This window comes from Capsella rubella, unplaced genomic scaffold, assembly GCF_000375325.1.
Source record: "Capsella rubella cultivar Monte Gargano unplaced genomic scaffold, Caprub1_0 scaffold_1, whole genome shotgun sequence".
Lineage (NCBI taxonomy): Eukaryota > Viridiplantae > Streptophyta > Magnoliopsida > Brassicales > Brassicaceae > Capsella > Capsella rubella.
The window spans coordinates 17,626,162-17,649,969 of record NW_006238923.1 but is presented as its reverse complement, the minus strand read 5'-3'; the positions used below and the strand labels follow the sequence as shown (position 1 = coordinate 17,649,969).

The 23,808-nt window shown below is 35.5% G+C and overlaps 7 protein-coding genes across 7 annotated transcripts; 2 read left to right on the top strand and 5 right to left on the bottom strand.

Annotated features, from left to right (window-relative positions):
- Positions 1-307: 307 nt before the first annotated feature.
- LOC17899071 (trafficking protein particle complex subunit 1) lies at positions 308-2,259 on the bottom strand. The gene is made up of 4 exons (XM_006304192.2): positions 1,925-2,259; positions 1,614-1,728; positions 692-810; positions 308-595 (listed from the first exon to the last, which is right to left on the bottom strand). The coding sequence occupies exons 1-4, from the start codon at positions 2,146-2,148 to the stop codon at positions 544-546; spliced, it is 510 nt and encodes a 169-aa protein (XP_006304254.1). The 5' UTR covers positions 2,149-2,259; the 3' UTR covers positions 308-543.
- Positions 2,260-6,467: 4,208 nt separating this feature from the next.
- Positions 6,468-8,921, top strand: LOC17897727 (transcription factor bHLH122). Its single transcript, XM_006305029.2, has 6 exons — positions 6,468-7,160; positions 7,504-7,796; positions 7,893-8,048; positions 8,153-8,218; positions 8,303-8,371; positions 8,464-8,921. Exons 1-6 carry the CDS (start codon positions 6,656-6,658, stop codon positions 8,506-8,508), a joined length of 1,134 nt encoding a protein of 377 aa, XP_006305091.1. The 5' UTR covers positions 6,468-6,655; the 3' UTR covers positions 8,509-8,921.
- A 2,146-nt stretch (positions 8,922-11,067) lies between these two features.
- LOC17897994 (non-structural maintenance of chromosomes element 4 homolog A) lies at positions 11,068-13,570 on the top strand. The gene is made up of 7 exons (XM_006307639.2): positions 11,068-11,430; positions 11,572-11,652; positions 11,796-12,048; positions 12,145-12,235; positions 12,612-12,828; positions 12,913-13,004; positions 13,097-13,570. Exons 1-7 carry the CDS (start codon positions 11,193-11,195, stop codon positions 13,331-13,333), a joined length of 1,209 nt encoding a protein of 402 aa, XP_006307701.1. The 5' UTR covers positions 11,068-11,192; the 3' UTR covers positions 13,334-13,570.
- A 91-nt stretch (positions 13,571-13,661) lies between these two features.
- On the bottom strand, positions 13,662-14,708 carry LOC17897008 (AP2/ERF and B3 domain-containing transcription factor At1g51120). Its single transcript, XM_006304510.1, has one exon. The coding sequence runs from the start codon at positions 14,706-14,708 to the stop codon at positions 13,662-13,664; it is 1,047 nt and encodes a 348-aa protein (XP_006304572.1).
- Positions 14,709-15,155: 447 nt separating this feature from the next.
- On the bottom strand, positions 15,156-17,566 carry LOC17899236 (probable plastid-lipid-associated protein 12, chloroplastic). Its single transcript, XM_006307624.2, has 11 exons — positions 17,224-17,566; positions 17,088-17,141; positions 16,903-16,977; positions 16,683-16,802; positions 16,421-16,612; positions 16,253-16,336; positions 16,076-16,168; positions 15,936-15,989; positions 15,768-15,847; positions 15,572-15,679; positions 15,156-15,419 (listed from the first exon to the last, which is right to left on the bottom strand). Exons 1-11 carry the CDS (start codon positions 17,515-17,517, stop codon positions 15,347-15,349), a joined length of 1,227 nt encoding a protein of 408 aa, XP_006307686.1. The 5' UTR covers positions 17,518-17,566; the 3' UTR covers positions 15,156-15,346.
- Positions 17,567-17,741: 175 nt separating this feature from the next.
- LOC17898576 lies at positions 17,742-18,532 on the bottom strand. The gene has a single exon (XM_006303281.2). It carries the CDS (start codon positions 18,509-18,511, stop codon positions 17,876-17,878), a length of 636 nt encoding a protein of 211 aa, XP_006303343.2. The 5' UTR covers positions 18,512-18,532; the 3' UTR covers positions 17,742-17,875.
- A 1,039-nt stretch (positions 18,533-19,571) lies between these two features.
- On the bottom strand, positions 19,572-20,659 carry LOC17899436 (heavy metal-associated isoprenylated plant protein 43). Its single transcript, XM_006305657.2, has 3 exons — positions 20,572-20,659; positions 20,343-20,427; positions 19,572-20,194 (listed from the first exon to the last, which is right to left on the bottom strand). Exons 1-3 carry the CDS (start codon positions 20,581-20,583, stop codon positions 19,776-19,778), a joined length of 516 nt encoding a protein of 171 aa, XP_006305719.1. The 5' UTR covers positions 20,584-20,659; the 3' UTR covers positions 19,572-19,775.
- Between the last annotated feature and the right edge of the window lie 3,149 nt (positions 20,660-23,808).

Sequence of the window (23,808 nt, the reverse complement as noted above, 5' to 3'; positions counted from 1 at the left end):
ATTCATTTTTGAAAAACTTATTTACATAAGTTTAAATATTAAAATTAAATGATAAAATTGTATAATTAATTTTAAAAATTAAATAATAAAATGAGGTGGATGATGATGTGGCTTAAGGAGAAGAGAGAAAAAGTTAACTTTATATATATAGATTATCCTGTTTACTTAATTATAAATACTGTAGTTTAAAAGTTGTAAGTTTTGGTACCAAATTTGATAACGATTACATACATAATGACCACATCACATGCTTTTCTTCTTCTGTTTTTTTTTGTTGTTGTTGCTGTTGTGTTAAGTTACACGTATGTGACATAAATACGATTTCTTGTCTGATTTCCAAATTCAAGATTAGATTAACCATAAACATCGTTGATAACAAAAGCCAATACAGTGATTTTAAAAGGGTAAATACATTTGCAGAGAAATCAGTAGAACTCGATGATCTCTCTACACGGCAATTCTCTCTTCTCTTCATAGATTTGTTCAGAAGAAAGTTCTGTTAAGCAGAGAAGTTCCAATGGACAAACCTATAATGCACACACACTATGAGATGCTCCTTACGTACTGGTCAAGTGCAGTGTTAAATAACTCCGACCTTAATAGACCAATGATACATAGTCAGGGTTTAATCGATGCAATAAGATTTTATGATAGAAAATATGGTCAAGATGCAACAGTTTGTGGAGCTTACTTGATTGGAGATCCTGGGCTGTATATAGGATTTTTTACGACATATTCAACGTATAGACTGTAGATGTACTTTAAGGATTCACGCAAATCTCCCGTCTTTGGATGAGTTACTAAGATGATCTGCAAAATAATCGAAACAGGTAGTGGTTTAACCATCTAGATGTCTGTTTAGTATTGTGGTCAAACAACTCTGGAATCTTCACTCATGTCTGCAACTCTGCAAGCACAGTTTGCTTCCAGCTAATATCTTCTCTTGAAGACTCCATCTATGGTATACTCATATAAATGAATCAAGGCAGCCTATCTCAGCTGTAAGAAGCATCTAAGTTCTATATCAACAATAATTATCATGGATCCAGGGGAAGAACTAACCATATAGTGCAGCAACAGTGTTCTATCCTATTGATTACATTTGTGACTCAAACCCTAAAGTTTTTACAGCTGACCTTAATTTCACATGATTAACAATCTAAAATGAGAAACAATGACCATCCATGAACCATCTCCTCATCCTTGTTCAAACATCTTAATATCTGTTGCGACATAACTTAGCTCAGATTGTTTTAATCTGAGAAAAAAACTTGCTATTCCTATTACTCCTACACAACATTTCTGATTACACAATCTGAGAAAAAAACTTGCTATTCCTATTACTTCTACACAACATTTCTGACTACACTAGTAAACTTTCTTGTTACATAATCGCCTCCCCAGTTTCCCTAATCTTCTATACAGAATCTCTCAAAAGTTAAAACTCTATATTTCCCTTAACTATACACTAAGATGCTGACTTTGAGGTTGAATTTTAGAAGATACGGTTCTTCTCATTCATTCAAAATCCCTAAACTATAAGCCAGGTTCCAAATAATCTTGTACTTATCATTTGAAACTAAATGATGACATCTAAGAGCAATGAAGCTAACCTTGATACCAGAGGGAGTTTCCATGAAGCTTAGCTTGTAAGTGTTGGTACGGAAACTGTGGAAAGAGCATCCCTGTCCTGGCAACTGTGGAACCCCTAGATTCCCCTTATCCGCACTGCAAAAATACACAAATCATAAGATCTACCAAATCAATGGAATCATCGAAGCTCACAAAACATACATAAATTACTTGGAATCAAACTAATCGGCCAAATCAACCCAACACAAATCAGAAACCAAATCGAATCACAGCCATCAAATCCGATCAAATCGAAATGTCAAATCTAGCTATTGAAAGTGAGAAATCTAACTTGACTGGATCCATCTTGGCGGTGAGGGATTTTAGAGAGAACAAAAGACCAAACATGAGCTTGTGATCTTGCTGAGCATTGAGCGTATGGAGAGGGCGATTCCATTCTTTGTAGAGAAGACACACACCGTTACGATTGAAAACGTACATCATGTGCGCGTTGTTTCCACTCGCCGTCGGTACCGGCGGAGAAGGACTTATCTCGGATCCACCGAAGAACTGCATTCTTACGTATTCTCCGGCGATAGACGAGAGAGAGAATCAAATCAAAAGATCAAGCTGAGAGATCAGAGCAACGTGAGAACTTCGAATTCGGTTCCTCTCAGTCGATGGGGGAACGAAACAGTTCTCAATTCTCGTGTTTTTACTTTGTTGGGCTTCAAACGGGCCGTATAGTAAACCCTATAAGAATAGGCTATTTATGGGCCAAAGTCATATCGATATTTGGGCCAATCTAGTCATCCGTTATGTTGGTTTAATACCGGTTAAGTCCAAAAACCGTCTTTGTGACTGTGTAATTATATGTGATAAAGTCCCACACCGCAAGAAACAAACTTTTCTCTACTCTATAAATAAGTTTAGCTTTCCACATTGGTACGTCGAGCTTAGTAACGTTGGCTTGTGATCCGAGTGGAGACAATAAGGTGATGGGACATTGGGCCAATCTCATTGGGCCGGGTTCGGGTTTGGCTTTCTACTGGCCTGCCCATTCCAAGTCGGGAGATAAGAGTTCGGTTCTGAGCGAAAGCTTGGGTTTGACCTCTCTTACAGCGGAGGAGACTGCGTGAGGCTGGTTTCACAGAGCAGCTTTCACCTCCCGCTTTCGACGGTGGAAGGATTACAGGCCGGTGCCTTCCGAGTCCAGTATGACCCAATTAGCTGACTACAACTGGACCATCATTTTTTTCCTCTCTTTTTTTGCAACATAACGAACAAAGTCACCATTGCTTATTTTTTCAAAACTTTTGTTAATTAGTGATGATTTCTGAAGCCAACGCATAATCAAAAGTGCAAAAAAATAATAATAAGAAGTTTCAGATCCATTTGTGAAAATAAAAACTAAAGAAAGTGAGAAAGATTCTAAAGAAGTGGCTTACTAATTCTAGGAAGAGGATCTTGTTCACGCCTTAGTTTCCACGTGAGATTGTGCTTCTTTCTGTTGTATTCCACCTCGATTCACACATTTTCAAAAACCTTATCTTATATTTTATGGGATATATTGTTTTCTTTGTTCCAAAGTAACGACTACTTTCTTGACACCAAAATATCTTCTAACAAAAATATATGTTACAAAACAATTGTAGCTTCAGTTTAGTGATTCTTATATTACGGAACCTGGTCGTAAAACCAGAGTCAGAAAAGTCTGCTTTTGTAGGAAATAAAAGGGTAAATAAAAGAAGTTTTAGTACATTCTTTGTTAATTAGTTTGTGATGGCAATTCAAAAATTGAAGAGATTTCAAAGTTCTTGGCTTTATCAAGTTAACTGTGAAGGGACTTATTATTAACTAATATATATGAAATATAATATAATTTATTTTTATAAAATATACTGTATAAATTAATCTACTCATATAATTTCAAAGTGTTCTATATATATATATATATATATGTATATATTTTAATTTGTTTAATATGGATTGAGTTTTGAAGTGAATATTATCAAAGTATAATAATATTTGTTTAATTTTTTTATTTGTTTAATTTGTTTATTCACATGGTATCAAAGTCTAATAAACCCAAACATATGTAACCCAATCCAAAAAATGATACTGAAATAAATGAGTAAAAAGATAAAACTAGTTATCATCTTGATCAAGCATGTTAAAATTTAATTTCAAAAGGGTGATCAAAATATTAACTAGCATATGACAATTCTTTTATTGTTAGTTACTTTATAATTAATTGCCTATATGTTAATTCAGAATAAATAATTTTTTTATTCAAGAAAGATACCTAGAGATAATTATTTCTAATTTAATACTAATGTATTCAACTTATTACATATGTCAAAATGGAAGATTTTCCATTGTCTGCCTACGTCCAGTTTATTATGGATTGGTTATAAACAAACCCATAAATGAAGCGAATCATAAACCAGATCAATACAAAATGATACGAAAATGCATTTGCGATTGATTACTAAATCCTAAGCTATATATATGGATGTGAGTATTATGAAGGGTCATAGCTTAGAATCTGGTTAAAATTTAGGATAGCTTTTGTATATTGGTTTGTTATTGTTTGTATCTAGTTTAAATGTAATGAGTTTTTGTATATGGTTTTAAATGTGATGGGCTTTCATTTTCAGCTGTATAACGATGACACTCTCAACCTTGAAGATAAATATATGAGTGGGAATGAGATGTAAGATCAATATGTGAATATGGGTGAAGATGATTCACTAGTTAGTATGGGGTTGAACAAGACAAAAGGTAAAATAATGATTAAAATGTTGGCAAAATTTTAAAATTAGTTGGAGAGAAGTTGCATGATGCTATGAGTAGGATTATATACACCATTAATCTTTCGCGCCCCAAGAGAGTGTTCAAAAATTTAGGGAAGAACTCTTTCGTGGAGAATAGGAAGTTGGACAGGATGGTTTTTAGGGAGATGACTGGATTGGGAATCATTAAACATGACTTTCTTTACTCTTATTGTTTTGGGCTTATGACATGCTATATAAAGTTGAAATTTTCATTTCATATTACCTATGATTTGTTTTGCTATATTATAATTTTCTTCGCATCAGTAAGAAGGCTATAAGAAGAATAGTGATGAAAATGATTTTGGATGTACAAGTTTTGCAGAAATATATGGAGTATGAATTTTGATTATAGTTATTTAAAGTTTAAATAACATATATTATATCAAATGTCATTTTGGACGATGCAATAATGGAAAATTTGCACAAATTATTATGGTAGGTGTTTATAGTATCAATATTAAATTAAATTAATCAGTTAATAAAAATTAAATTTATATTCCATATATTAAAACAGGTTTGCTTGAATCTGACGAGATTGTGAAGAGTTTAACACTTTTTTTTTAACTTAATCGTAATTTATGGTTTCATTTTAATCATTAAGAAAATATCATCAAAAAGGAAATTTTGTTATTTAAAAACCATATTATTTCAAGAAAAAACAAAAAAAAAAAACTAAAGAAAGCTTAGGTAAAAACGTGTATTGAAAAACCAGAACAAAGCAACATATTGTTCGGTGAAGACTCGAGTTCCACTTAATTGTGATTTTTAATGTCTCAATTCTATGTTTTGGATATGCACATATTACAAAGAACAAACCAAAAAGGGATCTTTAGAAATTTTAATTCATAAACTAAACCAGATTATTTCATTAATCTGATCTAACTACTACTAGAGATCACAATTAAACCAATCAAACGGTCTATTCGATTTTATTGAAAATTCGTATGTTATTTCTTTGAATTGTAGTATGAAAAGATTCAGGTCTATTCGACTTAGAAGTTTTAGTTTCAAAACACGCAATACAACATACTGTATTAATTGAAATCTGAGTTCGGATATGTATTAGTAGTTGCTGTATGTGACTTTTGTGTATTATTGAAATCTTGAATTTTATCGAATTAATAAATTACTTGTGTTCTTTATTATTATTATTACCAAAGTATTATACTATAGAAAAAAGTACAATACGTGTCGTAATATATTATACGAAGGGTGCATACGTGTTAAAGCGTGAATAGTTGGATTTAAGTCACTCGCTTGAAAGGTTCCCTAAAATTTGGAGCCTGATCTCGTTATATCAACACCTGTCTGATTCTCCAATTACATATCTTTTTCATTTTTCATTTATTTTTATTTATCTTATTTTATAACTTTATTATTTTCTAATTCATTATAATATATAATCTGAATTTTTATGTTTAAGTTTTCCGTCATTTCAATAAGCGTCACGGCGACAAATGTCCTTTTTCTCAGCCATTTTTATTGCTTTATAAGTCAACAGCTTTAAATCTCACAATTTTAAATAGTCGTCGTTTTATTATAATATCACTATTCCTCCTTCTTTTTTTAAAACATTTCTGTATCATGTCAATTATTGCAGATTTCTTTTAAAAAATCATTAATGAATTAATTTTTTAAAAAAGAAGAAGATAACGTCCAAGAAAACATATAAAAGAAAAAAAAAAAAAGCTGCTGGATTTGTTTTTTCGCCAAACGAGAAAAAATCATTTAATAGACATTATTAAAAATCTTACACTAATTGGAAGCATACCAATAAAATTTATAAACATCGAACCAAAAAAAAAGTTTCTTTTAAACAAAAAAAAAAAAGGATTTTACTGTAACGTAACATTTATATATAAAAAAATAAAGCATGGTCCCCACGTGGGACACACGTGTCAGCATCACGGTTTCCACTCGTAATAAAAGGAAACCACAAAGGGTATTTTAGTCAAATCATAAGTAAATCCCAATCTCTACCTGCCCTCTGTTGTTGTTGTTTCTTCATCTTCTCTCTCACATAAGTTTCTCTCACGTTCTCTTTTTTTTTTTAATTTTTTAATTTTAATCACTTTTTTAACTCTGTGAGAGGAGAGAGAGAGATCTCTCGCCGGTAGAAAAAAAATTCTCATCTCCCCCCACGGCGAGCGAAACTTCCGGCGAAATCTTTAAAGTAGAGAGAGGGAAGGAAGAAGAAAGAAAAAAAAATAATAAGTAAAGAAGAGAGAAACTCAAAAGGTACGAAGATGGAATCAGAATTCCAGCAACATCACTTCCTTATCCACCAACACGATCATCAACACCAAAGACCAAGAAACTCTGGTTTGATTCGTTACCAATCAGCACCGAGTTCTTATTTCTCCAGCTTCGGCGAATCTATCGAAGAGTTCTTAGATCGACCCACTAGTCCCGAGACGGAGCGAATCTTATCCGGCTTTTTGCAAACCACCGACACTAGCAACAACGTCGACAGCTTCCTTCACCACGCTTTCAACAGCGACGGGACTGAGAAGAAACCTCTGGAAGTTAAAACAGAGGAGGAGGAGTCGATTGAGATTCCGGTGACTGCTGCGACGGCGATGAATGTCGGAGATGTTGAGATTCCGGGGGATTCTTATGCTTTGGTTTCGAGGAATTTGGGTCGGAATAAGAGACCTAGAGAGAAAGATGATCGGACTCCTCCGGTGAATAATCTAGCTCGTCATAATAGTTCGCCGGCCGGATTGTTTTCATCCATTGATGTTGAAACAGGTTTGAAAATCCTTTTTTTTTTCTTGCTTTCTAATTTTAAAAGTTTCAATTTTTTTTCCTTATCTGGAAACCTTTTTTCTGGTTAACTTTTGTGAGAATATGCTTACCATTTTTGATAGGACTGTATCAGCAGATTTAAAAGCAACTTGCTTGTATTTGGGTTTCAATTAGTCACTGTAGATTAGATACTATAATTAGCAAGTAGTTGTAGTTTTTAAACACTAATTTTGTGAAGAAAGGGTTATTGAAAAGTGAAGTCCTTTTTGGGATATACATATTTTGGTTTATGGGATTCTATGAATCTGTAAGCATCTTTTGCTCTGTTTTCTTGAAAATTTTGCAGCTTATGCGGCTGTGATGAAAAGTATGGGAGGTTTTGGAGGGGGAAATGTGATGAATACAAGCAATACTGAAGCTTCGTCTCTTACTCCTAGAAGCAAGCTTCTTCCTCCAGTTTCTAGAGCGATGAGTCCGATCTCTGAGGTTGATGTTAAGCCCGGTTTCTCGTCTAGATTGCCGCCTCGGACACTTTCCGGTGGGTTTAATCGATCGTTTGGTAATGAAGGGTCTGCTTCGTCTAAGCTTACGGCTATCGCAAGGACCCAATCTGGAGGTCTAGATCAATACAAAACCAAGGTATGAATGAGGGATGTTCTGTGATTTTGAAAGTCCTGTCTATGATTTTTTCTTGTTGTTTGATTGAGTTGTATATGGTGAAATTTAATTTAACAGGAGGAAGATTCAGCTAGTAGGCGTCCTCCTTTGGCGCATCACATGAGTTTGCCCAAGTCTTTATCAGATATTGAACAGTTACTCTCAGATTCTATACCGTGTAAGATCAGAGCCAAGCGTGGTTGCGCCACTCATCCTCGGAGCATTGCTGAGAGAGTAAATCCTCCCCATGCTGATTCTTCTCGGTTACATTAATTCCATGATAATATGTGTAGTTCTTTCTCCAAAGATTAATATGTTTCCATAATGTTGTGGAACAGGTGAGAAGAACCAAGATCAGTGAAAGAATGAGGAAGCTGCAAGACCTTGTTCCCAACATGGACACGGTTAGATTGATTGATCTTCCTCTCTCCTATTCGTGGGTTCCAATTTTTTGCTCAATGTATTAATCATCTTCAATTGATATGCAGCAAACAAACACAGCAGACATGTTGGATCTTGCGGTTCAATACATCAAGGACCTGCAAGATCAAGTGAAGGTAATGTTCTTGCTCGTATTGTATACTAGTATCTCGTTGAAACCCTTTGTTCACTCTATTAAGAAACCGAAATATTTGGATTTTTTGGGCAGGCGCTCGAAGAGGCTCGGGCAAGATGTAGATGCTCTAGTGCATGAAACTAGAAATTCTCAGTATGCGAGAGTGCTAGCCAGGGAGTGATTTGTGCATAGAAGTATCGGTTCGGCCTTTCCAGAAAAAGAAGTCGAAGATAGCAAAGTAGAGAAGAGATCATGAACAGAGCTAAATTTGGTGGATGATGGTGAAAAGGGTTTTGTAAAGCTGGAACCTTTTTTTTTGGTAGGGAAGTTTGTGTAATGGTCCGAACTCCAAAGCTATTGTTAAGTTGTTCTTTCTTACACCCAGAGAAAAAAGAAAAGCAGAAGAGAAGTGATGTACGTACAATGAGAAGCTTCTTTTATTGTAACTCCTGCAGGGTAATTAGCTATTTTTCTCTTTGTTAGAATCATAAACAGCCATGTCTTTGTTACTTTTACCAAAAATAATAAGACAAGTTCATAAATCTTGAACAGATTATGAATTTATGATCATAATGATTAAGAAAAGAATCCCCAAGTCAAAATGAGCTAAAGAGTAAAATCAAAATTTCAAAACATGATATGATTACAGAATGGTTGTATTATGTTTTTCAGATACCAACTATCCCAAATCTATGTTTTACTCGTTTATAATGATTTCATAGAAACTAATCTAACTCATTAGTTAGTTATACAACTGAATCCAAAACTACAACTGAGCCTTCCTTAGAGAATAGAGAGGTGTGTGTAAACATACTCACTAAGCATCCAATTTGATTATGAACCGACGACCCTACGAAGCATGTAATATCACAGTCCATAAGTCTTTGTCTGAAACGAAAACAAACAAAAAAAGATGGGCACAAATGTGGCCAACACTAATAAACTAAAATAAGTGTTAGGGGACCATAGTCTTTGTTGTTATTTTTCGTTGCTCTTTTTAGGCAGTCATGTGAAAGAAGGTGCACTAACTCGTAATGGTGACACGTGACAAGAAGATTTTGTATAATTTTTTCTTCTTCTTTAAGGTTTTACAAGTGTTAATCATCAGCTAAATATACCAAAAAGGTTCGTTAGGTGTAAAAAAGTATTATGATAATGCGCATATTGATGTGTACCTTCTAAAATGCTCGGACATGTTCATTATCTTATTCTATCTTGACTTTTTCACATTATCACATCGAGAGAGACACATAACCATGTTCTATTTTTTTATACATATGTTGTTTATAGTTTGTAGTTTCAGGAAGAGCTTAAGTGATATATTTTCAATTTCTTTTTAAACAAAAAAAACTAAAATAAAAATATTTTCATGTATTATACGAATTTCAGGTCAAAATACAAAATTTTTGTAAATAAAATTTTACAAAAACCTTTAAGTAAAGTGACACTGTCAATTTTACAACTTATCGAAACAAATTTGTAAATATGTAAATGAGTAATTTTGATTCTTGTTTAAACATATACCAGAAGGTCCAGAACCATAATATGTACATACAGATCCTGTATTGAGAACAATTTCAATAACATATACAATCAAGTCCAGGGTTAGCCTTTGAATTGCAGCCCAATAACTAAATAAAACAGAAGGCCCAATAAATGGCTTATAGAGAACAAAGCTGAAAAGATTCGAATATGCTATTTTAGTGTTGGTGCTCTCTCACTCTCAGGCTCCATGCACTTTTTCTTGAGGAGCCACCTTGACCTACCATTTTGACTAGTTTAGACGATGTTTCTTCTTAGGTACTTCATGGTTTTTAATTAGGGTTTGATTCAAATGTTTAGTTTCGTGGTGAGATACTCCAGTCCAAGACAATTTTGTGATTTTGTTACAAGAATACATAAGTACAAGAGATGATAATTTTTTTGCACATGGAGAGCATCATCCAAATTCACATGTCAATGAAATTACAAAGCCTATGATTTCACCACAACTCTTTTCTCATCCCGTTAACTTCATCGAACAACAGATTGATCGATCTATCCGGATTATAATTTATGAAGAGGAGCATAACGTAGATGATAAGTTGATTATAACCATGCTCATTTCTAATATATATACAACATTCACATTAATAACAACCAAATTTATTCAGTGTTAAGAAATCAAAGTACGACCCTTCAGCTTAAAAAGCTCATAATCATCAAGTAGTTATGCATCTGAATAGAAATAAAACACTTAATTAACGACATATCAAGCAGTAAAAATAACTTATAAGTTTACTATACAAAGAAACAACAACTATAGAAGCCGGTTTGAGTCTCCACCTTTCTATACGTCAGTATACGATATAGTATGAGATTACATCAACATATTACATATTTATATATTTTCCATCAGATTAAATCTTTAATTCTAAATTATTTATCAAAAAGTTTTTGGATAAATACTTTAAAATCAAATTATTTTCTTTATTCTTACAAGGAAAAAAATTAGAATACTTTAACCAATTTTAGAATTAAACCAAAATTAAAAAAAATGTGGATATTTTTGCCAATTTCTTGTTTTTTTCGCCGAAAATTAATTTGTTAAAGCTTCGCGAGCACGACGGTTTAGTTGGAATTGGAAAAGTTTTTTGTTAAATTGTTTTATAGGGCTCGGCGGGAAAAATCTTGGAATTGTTCTCTTTCTTACTTTTTTCCTCAAAAATAACAAAATTAAAAAAAAGTTTTCCCCTAATTCAATCTGCCGTTAGGGTTTTCAATTTTCTCCACTTCTTCTTCGTTCGCTTCGTTTCTCCTCTTTCGACAATTCCGAAATCATCATGAGGAGGAGTACGGTGAAGCGAGAAAGAGAAGCAACCGGGAACAGCGGTGGTGGAAGAGAAGCAGACGAAGAGCCGGAGCGGTTGAGGTCTGTGAAGAAGGAGAAACAGAGAAAAACCGGAGATGGTTCCGTACGAATCGACGAGCCTCCTCCGACTCAGGAAGAAGAAGAACAGGGGATTTCTGATCGGAGAATTCTCAGATCTCAGTATCTCGCTCTACAGAACAAAATCAGCGGTAAACATCTCATACGCTTTATACTCACTTACTCTATATCTTCTAATTCTCTATGGTCATTGTTTCATTCCTCTCAATTTCGCTTTTAATTTAGGGTTTTTACTTCTTTTTTTTTTGGTGATTTCTCTGTTTTTTTTGCAGATTGTAAAGATGATTTGATGAGTATTGATTCAGACAAATTCACCAGAATTATCAATGAAGTTGAAAACTTGCACCAGCACGGTAAACTCACATGCTTTAACGTTGTTTGAATTTGATGTGTTTTTGGTTAAATTTAGTCTCATTGTATTAGGAATGAAAAGTCCAATTTTGTCTTTGCTTAAAAGGCTTCCTTTTTTGGGTATGGTTACACTTTTCTCTTGCAGTTCGAAAGCCAAGGGAGCAAATTGCTGATGCGGAGGCACTTCTGGATATAGCAAACACTTTAATGTCATCTGTGAAGTCTCAGTCTTCTCATGGGGTTTCACCGGCTGAGTTTGTTAATGCTTTGATCAGTGGGTTTGGTCAAGGTTCTTTGGAAATTGATGCTGATGAGACTGCACAAGTATCTATAAAGTGGAAGGATCTTGGGGTTGCTGTCTGTTCTACTGTTTTAGTATCATGTGGTTGTTCCACTATGTGAGTTCTCATGATAACTGCTTGGCATTAACTTGATTTGCCACCACAGAGCATTTTTTGTCTAAACAAAGGTCTGTTTGACTGTTTTGTGACCAGGTTGGGACCTATGGACACTGAACTGAAGCAAAGGAAAAGGACAGCCAACCGAAAACGCACAAGCCTTGCTGAAGGTGTTCGTCCAGATGAGGTAAGAAATGTTTTGCAGATATCATTTTGTTCGATTTTATGAGCAATATTGCACTGATAACCCTTATGGCGTATTTGTAGTCCTATACATCTTTGACTTTCATTTCCTTACCTAGACTCGTTGAGTGCGTTTTTTATCTCAACCTGATCATCGCGTATAAGAATCATTTGTCAACACTGTTTAATTGTCAAAAACATTGTGAAACTGGCATTACTCATCTGTTGATTGACTTTTACTGTTTCGCTGTGAAATAAATATGATGTGATGCTGTGTTTGGAACTTGTTGATTGTTATGTAGTTAGGATTTCGATAATATGTAGTTAGGATTTGGATAACTTACAAACAAGCTGATTTGAGTACTTATGGTAACCACCAGGTGGATGATACTCAATCAGAAGAAAAGACTGATACAGACAAGAACATGGCGATAATGTTTACCATATTACGGCAAAAGAAGCGTGTGCAACTTGAGAATTTGGTGCTCAACAGACGGTCATTTGCACAGACTGTAGAGAATTTGTTCGCTCTATCTTTCTTGGCTAAAGATGGTCGAGTTGAGATTATTGTCGATAAAAATGGTTCTCATTTCGCCTGTAAGATCACAAGTCCATTCTCCTCTGTCTGGTTTTGAGATTTGATTAGTTTCACTTATATTTGCTCTCCTAATTTATCCTCAGTGCCAAGAAATGGACCTGCTTCGGACTTGGTGATGTCGGGTGAAGTCACCTATAACCATTTTGTCTTCAGATTAGATTTTAAAGATTGGAAGGTAATAAAATAGGATCTTATTTCTTGCTCGCAATTGTTAAATCATGTCCTGAAAGTGACTGAATTTTGTTGGTGATGATATTTGTCGAATAGTTGATGTCTGAAGTGGTTCCACTGGGAGAAGAGCTAATGCCACACAGGGAAACTGCCGTAGCTTCATCATCTCGCCGCGCTGCTTCACCAGATTTCACACAAGATTCTCAAACAACACCGATAAGAAAACTATCGAGAAACCGAGGTTTGGTTGTACAAGAAGAAACTGTTGTAGAAGATACTCCGGATGTCAAGGGTGATGGAACTCGAAGGAGATGTAAGCGGAGACTCACCTAATCTTAAGGAGTATATAGAGTAGAGAGAGAGTTGTAACTCTTAATTCTGCTTCATTTTGTGACATTAACTTAATGTCTTCGTTAGCATTGTTTTGTTCATGGTAGGTTTTAGCAGCGAAGTTGCTTTGTCTAAACTCTTAAAAGAAGCCATTGAAGTCTCTTTTGGCTATTATTCTTCTTTTATCTACTCAAGAGAGACATGTAATCTAATTAATGTTATATATCAAAATCAAAAGCACCAAGTTTGTAAACGAAGAGGCTACGGAAAATACAACGCAAAAACAAAAACTCTAATTAAGTCATAGTAAAATCCCTAAGAAACAAAGTAGCTATTGGATCCTAACACCAAACAGCATGAACCCTCCCTTTTTCTCCTCTGATTTGGGTTCTTCATTTTTTAACTTCATTTCTTCGTCAGAACTCTCACGAGCTGTCTTATTGACTTCCTCAGGAACCATGAAACCGTTGCCTGAAAAGTAATGAACATCAATCATCAGGAAGTTCTTGCTTTGGCCTTCTAATGTCTTGGCATTGCTCGGGACATCACAGGTGTAAAAGACGATAATATCTTTCTCCTTGAGATTCTTCTCCTTGACGAATCCATTCCAACCTCTGGTGAAGACAAAGCTCTGGCTACTTCTCCAGTAACAATACCTAAACTTCCATTGTCTCATTGCTCTGTCATAGAACACAACCTCCACGTCTTCCACACCTTCGCCCATCTCTTTCTCGTTATGATCATTGCTTATGAAAGGCATATACTTCACTGCATACTTCTTAGGTATCACAAGCCTATTCAGTTTCCCTACATCGCTCGGTGTCAGTTCCTTCTGAAAAAGCTGCGTGCATGAGAAACACTTGTTCGATTCTTGATCCCCTCCACCTTGAACTTGTTTTGATCCCACGATGTTGATGCTAGCGACAATCTGAGACCTGATTCTGAGAAAATCTCTGAACTTGTGCTGATAAGAACCGTCTCTGATCATGTTCAACACAGCTTCTGTTGTGTAGCATTCTTGAAAGTCCGGTTCGTGGACCGTGAAATCAGACCAAGGGAAGTTCCGGTGCGAGTTAGCATCAAAGCTTCGAAGCTTGATGGATGCGCTATCGTAAGCAGCGGCGGCTTCAGCAGCGGATTTGAAAGTTCCAAGCCAAATCCTTCGATGGTCAGCGTAAATCTGAGCACCCCAATGACCGTTCTGCTGCTGAACCACACCTTTGTATTTCGTTGTCGTCGCCGTGTTAGACAAGGCAGGAGGATTCGTGGTCGCTGCAACAACCAAAGTTGGTTTCATGCGTTTCAAGAGCGGCAAGACAGAATCACTTGAGCCTGAAGTCTCTGTCGTTGTCTTGGCTTCATTGCTCATCTCGTCCATATCCATTAAACAAGAGAAATACAAAACAAAAAAATGAAAAAACAAGAAACAGAGAAAGAGAGAGATGTTCGCAAAGAAGGAATTAGAAAAGAGTATTTGAAGGAGAGATTCGAGGGAGCAAATCCTGGAAAATCAGTATGATGTATGTCTCTCTGTTTTGTTTTTTGTTAACAATGAATCTTTAGAATGTTACAGTTTCCATATTTTGTTGTTGTTTCTAGTTTTCTCTGATGAGAAAATGGGAAATTACAGAGTAATTAATGTCACCTGAAGCTGTTAGTGGCAAGTTTCCTTTGTTAATGAGATTTTCGTATTTTCTCCGTAGAAATAAAAAAATATTCAGTGAAGATTTTTTTTGATGATTAAGAGTTAAGACAAGCTGGAGCAAAAAAGTAAACTTCTTTGTTTTTTGGTTTAAGGTTAAATTTGTCTTAATTTAGACATTAGTAGCGAAACATATATCATCATTCTCATGTGGTTTTCTTGTTTTTTCTGGTTCTTGTTACATCAAAAAAAAAAAACTAAAGATGACCAGAGAAATTAAACAATCACCTTCCATTGTTGTAAAACATTTGACAGTTTCTTTTGTTACATGCTAACATTTTTATATGTTCAATTTTTTTCTTAGAACAAGGCAGCTAAATTTCTCGGATGTGCACGAAGATAATGTTATCAAATCCTCGACTTATTCTCATCCTCTCATCTGCGTACCTACATGCATAAATGTAAGCAAACATCGCTCTGTATTAGCAAGAACCAACACTTGTTTATTCAGTTTGGTTTGGTTTTCATGGCATGCATCATTATCTCTTGAGAATGTAGGTAGAAGAAGAAGAAGAAGAAGGAAGATAGAGAGGTCTTACAGAATTTTAAGCTCGATCCTGTTTGTTATATCGACCGGATATCCAAATGCACCGCCTATAATTGCTGCATCGTCCATGTCCAAGTCATAGGTACTGCTTTCTGATTTTCTGTAGATGGTTCATGAAGCCAATCAAGAAACAAGATCACAAAAGAAGTTTAGCAAAATGACTATTAAAAGACCTTAGTGAGACTTACATGAATTTGCCTTTCATGGAGAATCTAAATGCTGGGATGATGTTAACGTCGAACTTTATCCTTCCATCTTTGTCGATGATCTGAATCATATTCTCAATTTTCGATAAAATTAAACAAGCTGAAGCAACAACGTACATATTAAAACGTTCTAATAAAGTGTTAATAAACCTGTCTTCCCATAAGACCATTTGCTGCATTTTCAATCCAACTATCTGTATACATCTGCAAACACAAAACCCATCAAATCGCTTATCAAAACGAAGAAATTGCTTGTTCAAGACAAAAACCGAAGTTATCAGAGAAGTTACCTGTGAACTCCAAATCATTTGCCAGCTTCCATCTAAAAGCTCGTAATCATCTTCCGCGGGATTAGAATTAGACGCAAGAAACTCATCGATAGCCTGTGGTTGTACTAAATGATCCATTGATTCCATTCCAAACCGATATCAATTATTTTCAGGTTTCTCAAAGGCATTACACATTACCTCTGCTACTCCTTTGTTTTGAGATATGGTGGCTAACAATTTCTGCCTAGGTACGGTTTCTTTCTGAAGAACAAACGTTGTTCCCTGCGCTACAGATATATCGCCTTATGGATAAAAACACTATAAAGCTTATAGTTTTTCATTTTCAGAATCAGGAAACTCATCTACCTTGTTTCCCCTTGAAATCCTAAGGTTTCCTGAAGGTGACAAATACGTAGTATCTAACCAACCTTTTGCCTCATCACCAAGAAGTCTAAAGGGAACTGGATATGGAACTTTGAAAGGAAGGAACTTTAAAGAGAAAGCTGCTCTATCGAAACGGAATAAAACCCGTTTCCCATCTTTGATCGACGCAGCTGCCTGTTAATGAAACAAACAGGCATGAAATTTCTCAGTCTTTATATGCAAAGACTTAAATGAAGAAGCTCACCTCAACTTTCAGTTCTCCAATGATGTCAGAGAATTTAACAATGTTTGAAACACGAGGATCGTTTGTCTTCAAGTAAACATCTTGAAACACAGTGAACACATCTACTCCTGTAAATGTTCTCTGCAGACACAAATCATTCCATTGTTCTTCTTCTTACATACAAATTAGTATCATCTGGAACAATGGCGATATGATGATGAATCTGTGATGAAGAACTGACCTGGATTGGAGATGCAGTTCCAGGTCTTGTGGTGAACATCAATCGCCAACGACCTTCGATTAAGTCAGAATCCGTCTACACATTTTATAAACATTCCCCAAAAGATAACCAAATGAGTCAAAGAACAAATCATAACAGAACTTTATAATTTGAAGATGAAAGGGTTCACAAGAAAACATTCTTACAGGATTCTGAATTCCCTCTAAACCTTCAAGAACTTTCACAGCAGATTCCACATCCTACAACATAATTGTTTCTCAATTCAGACATAAAATCAAGAAACATGCCGGGAAATCAAAGAAAGTAAAAGTTTTTACATACATTGAGTTGTTTAGGAGAAGCGGATTTGCCACGGCCTTGAATTCCGATCAAAGCGTCAATGAGTTTCATCTCAGCATCGTTGAAAGACGATTGTTCTGTTTGGTCAGTGACAGTAGAGGAAGATGAACAACTAATCCGCAGAGTTCTACAGTTTCTGGATGAATCTAGCCTCTTGTTCGCTGTGTTAAGAAGATGGTATCTCGGAGAAGACGATGGAAGAGAAATAGGCGATGATGGGCATGGACATAAACGCGGTAGCGACATCTCTACAGTGTAGAATCTGATCGCCACCATTGTTGCTGTCTTGTGTTGCTAGTGAAGCTTTCGCTGAATGGTTTAAAGTTTGCATTTTTATTGTGTGGTGTACAATAAAGCATGAGACTTGGTGATATATCTTGAAAATTGAAATTAGTGGAAGTAAATTTTCCCAATTAATTAAAATACTATACTCCAAAAAAGCATGAATCTTTTGTTTTGATTTTCACATTCTCTCATCTTCGACCATTGGAGTAACAAGATGAATGATCTAGAGATGAATGATTACAGAACCAAAAAAATAAGATCTTTTACAGATGATGAAGCTCTGTTTAGTGTAAAAACTATAAACAAATTCATAAACTTTGACTCAATTTGCTATTTGAAGAAGAAGGAATTAGAAAGAATTAGCAACAAGAATAGCTTGTCTACACCTAGCTCTAGCTTGTTCAATCCTCTCATTCAAAGTTTCTTCTTTTACCGAAGCTTTAACCATAGCTAAATCCATCTCCATCAATTTCAAAACCCTGGAGAGCTCAGTGACCATTCTCTCTTCAACTTTACCTTCATCTCTCAAAACCTCAGCTTCTTCTCTAGCTCTCTCGGCAACTATCTCACCAGCTTTAGCTAAAAGCTCCTTCGAACCGAACTCTCTCGCCATTAAAGCTTCGAACTTCTCTAAAAAATCCATTATTACATAACCTTTAGGTTTCTCCAAGTTTATCTCTTTTGTTCTTTTCCAACCAATCTCGAAGTTTGGTGGCTCTGGTTTCTCGATTCCTCTTTGTGTCCTGTCTCGTATGATCTCTGATCTTCTTCGTTTCTCTATTGGGAATTTCTCGGCGCTTGTTGTGTTGATTGATTCAGGTGCAGGCGTGAGATCGGAGAACTGATCTTTTGGCTCTGGTTTTGATGAACATTTAGTTGTAAATTTGAATGTTCGACGACCGAAGCTACATGTTCTTATTGGTACTGTGATTTGAAGATTAGTGGAAGAGAGAGATTGAAGAAGGAGAGTGGATGTGGAAGCCATTGATTTAAAGCTTAAACGAGAATAGTGTATAGGATTGGAGGAAGATAAGGCCTTCCCTGTACTTTGCCATCGCGTCGTTTATATGTTTCAAAAACGAACGTCGCGTCGTTTGATATTTTGTGTAAAACGGTGTCGTGTTAGCTAACTGCAACACTCAACACGATTCCTTTTTTAATCTTCATAAAGGACGTCTCTAGAAAGAATGCTAGAAGGCATCAACTTTACATTTAAAAAAAAAAACAAAAAACCATTTGTTCAATTAATGCTTCAGTGTGTTTGAAAGGTTTTGAAGGTATGTAGAACATAAAAATAGAGCTTAAAAAGGAGTCTTAGGCCTTCATCATAGCGAGGGTCACCTGTAAATTTGATTGAGATGAGACGTTTACGCACATTCTTGTCAATGAGTTTAATAAGCCGACCTTGTCAACTTTACATTTCAGCATTCCTAATGATGCATCTGTCAACTTTACATTTTAGCATTCCTAATGATGCATCTCAAAGGATTAGTTACATAATCATGGTTTCGATTAATTGCACCTCTCTTGAATGATCGAGTTTCTTAAGTAGTGAACGAGCTAGCTACTTACGACTACGATTGAGTATTCAAATTTTGAAACTACAACGAAAGCTTACAAAAGTTTATATATACAAAAAAAATCAACAACATGGCGAGAGAGAAACAAGAGGCGACATAGCTTGTATTGATGGTTTGGCATCGGTTATATTATCTCCGCAGGGCAGACTCGAAGTTCATGGCGGACGGTCTAATTAATCCTATGGTTTGGGACTATAGGCATACAATAATAACATTGTGCTCCAAATTTAAACATCTAGGCTTGCAATTTTACTTTCTAGAATTTGAAGCTAAAAGTTGCATATATAATGTTAAAAACAATTTTCGGATGAAAAAATTCATGCATTCGTTTAATTTACTACGCAACATATTATGCTACCATAGTGAGAATACGTCTACATGGACTACTGTTATTTATGTGCTAATGCTCTTTTTGAAACAAAGCTATATTCTATTAGACTATATACAGTATGTATTCCATACCAATAAAAGAAGAGAAAATAAAAGTTGTATTCATAGGTTCTAACCAAAACGACGTATAAAGGATGTCTCAAAATAGAAATACGTACTGGTAAGACGAAGAAAACACAAAAAAACAACTTCGTATAATTATAACTATGCTGGTATGTACTATAGTGTATATATATGAGTAGAAGACTAGAAGATCAGGTTGGTTCAGTGTTTCACAAGTCACATGATGGAGCATCCTTGAGGGTTCGTGTATTCGTGGCAACATTGTTGCCCACCTCCCCAGCTCTCGTAAACGGGCCTTCCGTAACATTGGGTCTGTTGGGCCTCGTAATACGGCCCACAATGGTAAGGCTGCCACATCGGTTGAAATGCAAAAGCCGGAGTCGGAGCCCGAGCCGGAGCTGGGGCTGGTGCTGGAGCTGGGGCTAGTGCTAGAGCTGGGGCTGGGGCTGGTTCAGGAGCTGGTGCTGGAGTTGGTGCCTTAGGCTGAGGCGGTTTGGGTGGCTCGAGGATGACAATGGACTTGATAGAACCATCTCCTTTGGAGCGTAGTTTGTTCATTAGCCTAAGAGGCTCGTAACAAACCACTTTGATGAGGATCGCGTTCGACTTCTCATCAAACAATTCGTTTGTTATCTCTATTTTTTGTGTGATTGGGGGCCAAAACAACACATACCACAAAAACCATATCCATATATCAAGATTCATCAAGACTTTTCTTCACCCCTCAATGATTTCAAAAAATGAGCAGAAAACAAAATCAAAAGAGAGAAGAAAGAAACTCACGAGGGAATTTGGAGAGAGCTTTCTTAGCCTTTTTGTAGCATTTGGGACAGTTTAGATCCACTGTCAATTTCATCATCACTACCACCTGTTCGGTACATCATTGATCATTATTACCTTAATTAATAACCGTATTACCCCATTATAGGTGGTAATCAACAGTTAGTTATGACTGAGGATACGATCTGATTAAAAGACAAGTAATATAAACAATTCAAATCCAAAAGAGTACCTTCTCCGCCATAGCTTTGGGAGTCTTGAGTCACCTTACAAGTACAAAGAAAAAAAAAAGAACACTAGTTGTTTTTATGTATATTTGCTGCATGATTCACTAAATATAGAAAGTGATATAAAGAGAGACTTAAAATCAGAATTATAAAATATCTTGTATATAAAAGTGACGTGTATGATCGATACACGGTTTATCAAAGATAATTTAGAAGTTTCTAATAAAGGCGACACCGACATCGACATGGCGTAGCGTACGTAAGTGATAATTACCAAAATGGGCTCACATTTTTTTCAGTGCATACGAACAGAGATCGTTCAAGTACTGCTTTATATAGTGGTCCAATTTCATCCTCTAAATAAGTTTGATTATTCTTCTGTGGTGCCGACATGGATTGTAAAAGGACCGTCTGAATTCGAATGTTTCCATTAAGATTCTCTTCCAATCAACTAAACAAAAACAATCAGGGAGTCGTATACAAAAAAAGAAAAAGAACTCTCCGATCTGAAAAAAAGAAAGTAAAAAGCGAAGCTCTATGGTAAGATATCTCCTCTCCAAGTTACATTTTAAAATGTACTCATTGCAAACATATACACATACTAAGATACGTACAAGAACATCTTAATTAACCATGCACGTTGATTTTTGATATATACAATTTCGTAGAGTATGTTGACACAATACAATGCCAACAAATTTATTTAAAAAAATGACTGCATTTTACTGATCTTGATTCAAACTTATTCTCTATATATATAGGGGATAGGAAGAATTGAACATGTACTACAACCAAACGTCTTTAATGACGTACCAACATGTGGTTTCCCCAAATAAAATCCCATAATTAGGATTGATAGATGAAGCTGAAGTTGTACTGGAAAACATATTGTTTTGGGAAATTTCAACCATGAGATATTGTGTGGAACTTTACATTTCATAACATTATATTGGACAAGCTTAGTTCATTTAGATGACCTTCCTCTATTGCAATTCTATTTTGATGAGAATTAAATATTTAAATGTGTGGACAAGAGATCAACATGTTTCAAAATGGCTTAGGAAAACGTATTGTTAGTGAACTCACCACCTCTCAACACTTTCCAAGCTGACATGCCTCATATACTTTATTTGGATGTCACAATCTTCGATAGCATACTTCAGCAATTGTAACATGTTGTCATTTAGAATAGAAGGGGATGAACTATAAATATTCTCCAATAAGTATATAGTCTTCTTTTCTTTTCTTTTTGTGTGTTAGAGCTTATCTCTAATTTTCCTTGTAAACGTATCTTTGATTGTGACCATGTGCGTGTATTAAACATATAAAACAATCTTTAAACAAAACAGTGTGGAAAGGTAAGCAAGCACCACGGCTCCTTTTTCATCTCAAAAGTATATACGGACGTCTCTTGAAAGAAATGGTGTCGTGAAGAAGTATATACAATCACTATATATGACATTTAAGATTGGAGTCTTTTCGACTCTTAGCTTGTCCAAGCATGCTACAACCTATTGTTTAACAAACTTAAGATCAAGAGTTTATAAAAGACTTCTTTCTTTTATTAGCTTTAGAAAATTCCACAAAACTAAAGCTCTCACAAACTCTCAAATCTCACACTTTAAAGTCATAACTCGACTTCTCTATTTATATAAAACCAAAACCTTAATCCTAATTCAAATAGGACTTATAAAACCTTTTAATCCTAATCCATATCTCGGTAGGATTATAATAACTTGTTCTCCAAGTTAACTTCACTTCTTCTTCAAGCTTAACTCAACATTCTCCCCCTTAAGCTTGAACACAATCTTCTTCAAGTCTTGAACTCCAATGAACTCTCTCATTTCACTAAACTTGATCTTCCCAAGAGCCTTTGTTAGAATATCCGCCTTTTGTTCTTTTCCCGGAACGTACTCCACTTCAATATGACCATTCTCAACACATTCCCTAATAAAGTGATACCGTCTATGTATATGCTTACTTCTCCCATGGAAGACTGGATTTTTTGTGAGTGCTAATGCAGATTTATTATCCATAAGAATTGTGACCTTTTGGCTAGATGCATCAAAGACTTCACCGAACAAATCTTGGAGCCATATGGCTTGCTTTGCAGCCTCTGTTCCGGCCATGAACTCAGCTTCACATGAAGACATAGCTACCGTGTGTTGTTTCTGCGTACACCATGTGATCGGGAAGCTGTTAAGGTAGAAAATATGGCCGGCTGTACTTCGTCCATCATCTCTATCAACATTATGCGAGCTATCGCTATAACCAATCAAACCGGTCTTATCTCCTTTTGCAAAGTTTAAGCCAAATGAAGATGTACCACGCAAATATCTAAGAACTGCCTTCATTGCTGCTCCATGTGATTGCCTAGGTTTGTGCATATATCTGCTTAAAATCCCAACACAATAAGAGAGGTCAGGTCGTGTGTGAAGTAGATATCTAATACAGCCAATGTTCCTTCTATACTCCTTTTCATCAATGCATTCTTCTTCTTCGGCTTTAGATAATTCAAGACCAGCTTCCATTGGTATAAGAACTGAGTTGCAATCCTTTAAGCATGTTTCCTCTAGAATTTTCTCTGCATATCTTGCTTGACTTAACATAATACCACTATTATATTGTAATACTTCAATACCAAGATAAAAGGTTAACCTTCCAAGATCACTCATTTCAAACTTTGATGCCATTCCCCTTTTAAACTCAAGTATTAACTTCAGGCTCGTTCCCGTGACAAGTAAGTCATCGACATAGACATCAACAATAAGTAGATGCTCTTTCTCTTGCTTCCGATACAAAGAAGGTTCTTTGGAACATTTTTCAAATTTTAACTCCTTAAGAATTTCATTAAGTTTGTTGTTCCAAGCTCTTGGTGCTTGTCTTAGACCATAAAGAGCTTTGTTTAGCTTGTAAACCTTGTCTTCTTTCCCTCTTAAAACAAAACCTTCTGATTGCTTGACGAACACTTCTTCTTTTAGTTCTCCATGTAAGAAAGCAGTCTTTACATCAAGATGATGTACTTCCCAAGAGTTTGAAGCTGCTAAAGCAAGAATAAACCGTATTGTCTCAATGCGTGCCACTGGAGCAAATACTTCGTCAAAATCAACACCATGTCTTTGTATGTAAGCCTTAGCCACGAGACTTGCTTTATATTTGTTCAAGCTTCCATCAGAGTTTCTTTTGATTTTGAATACCCATTTAAGACCGATTGCTTTGGCACCATGAGGAAGATCAACTAG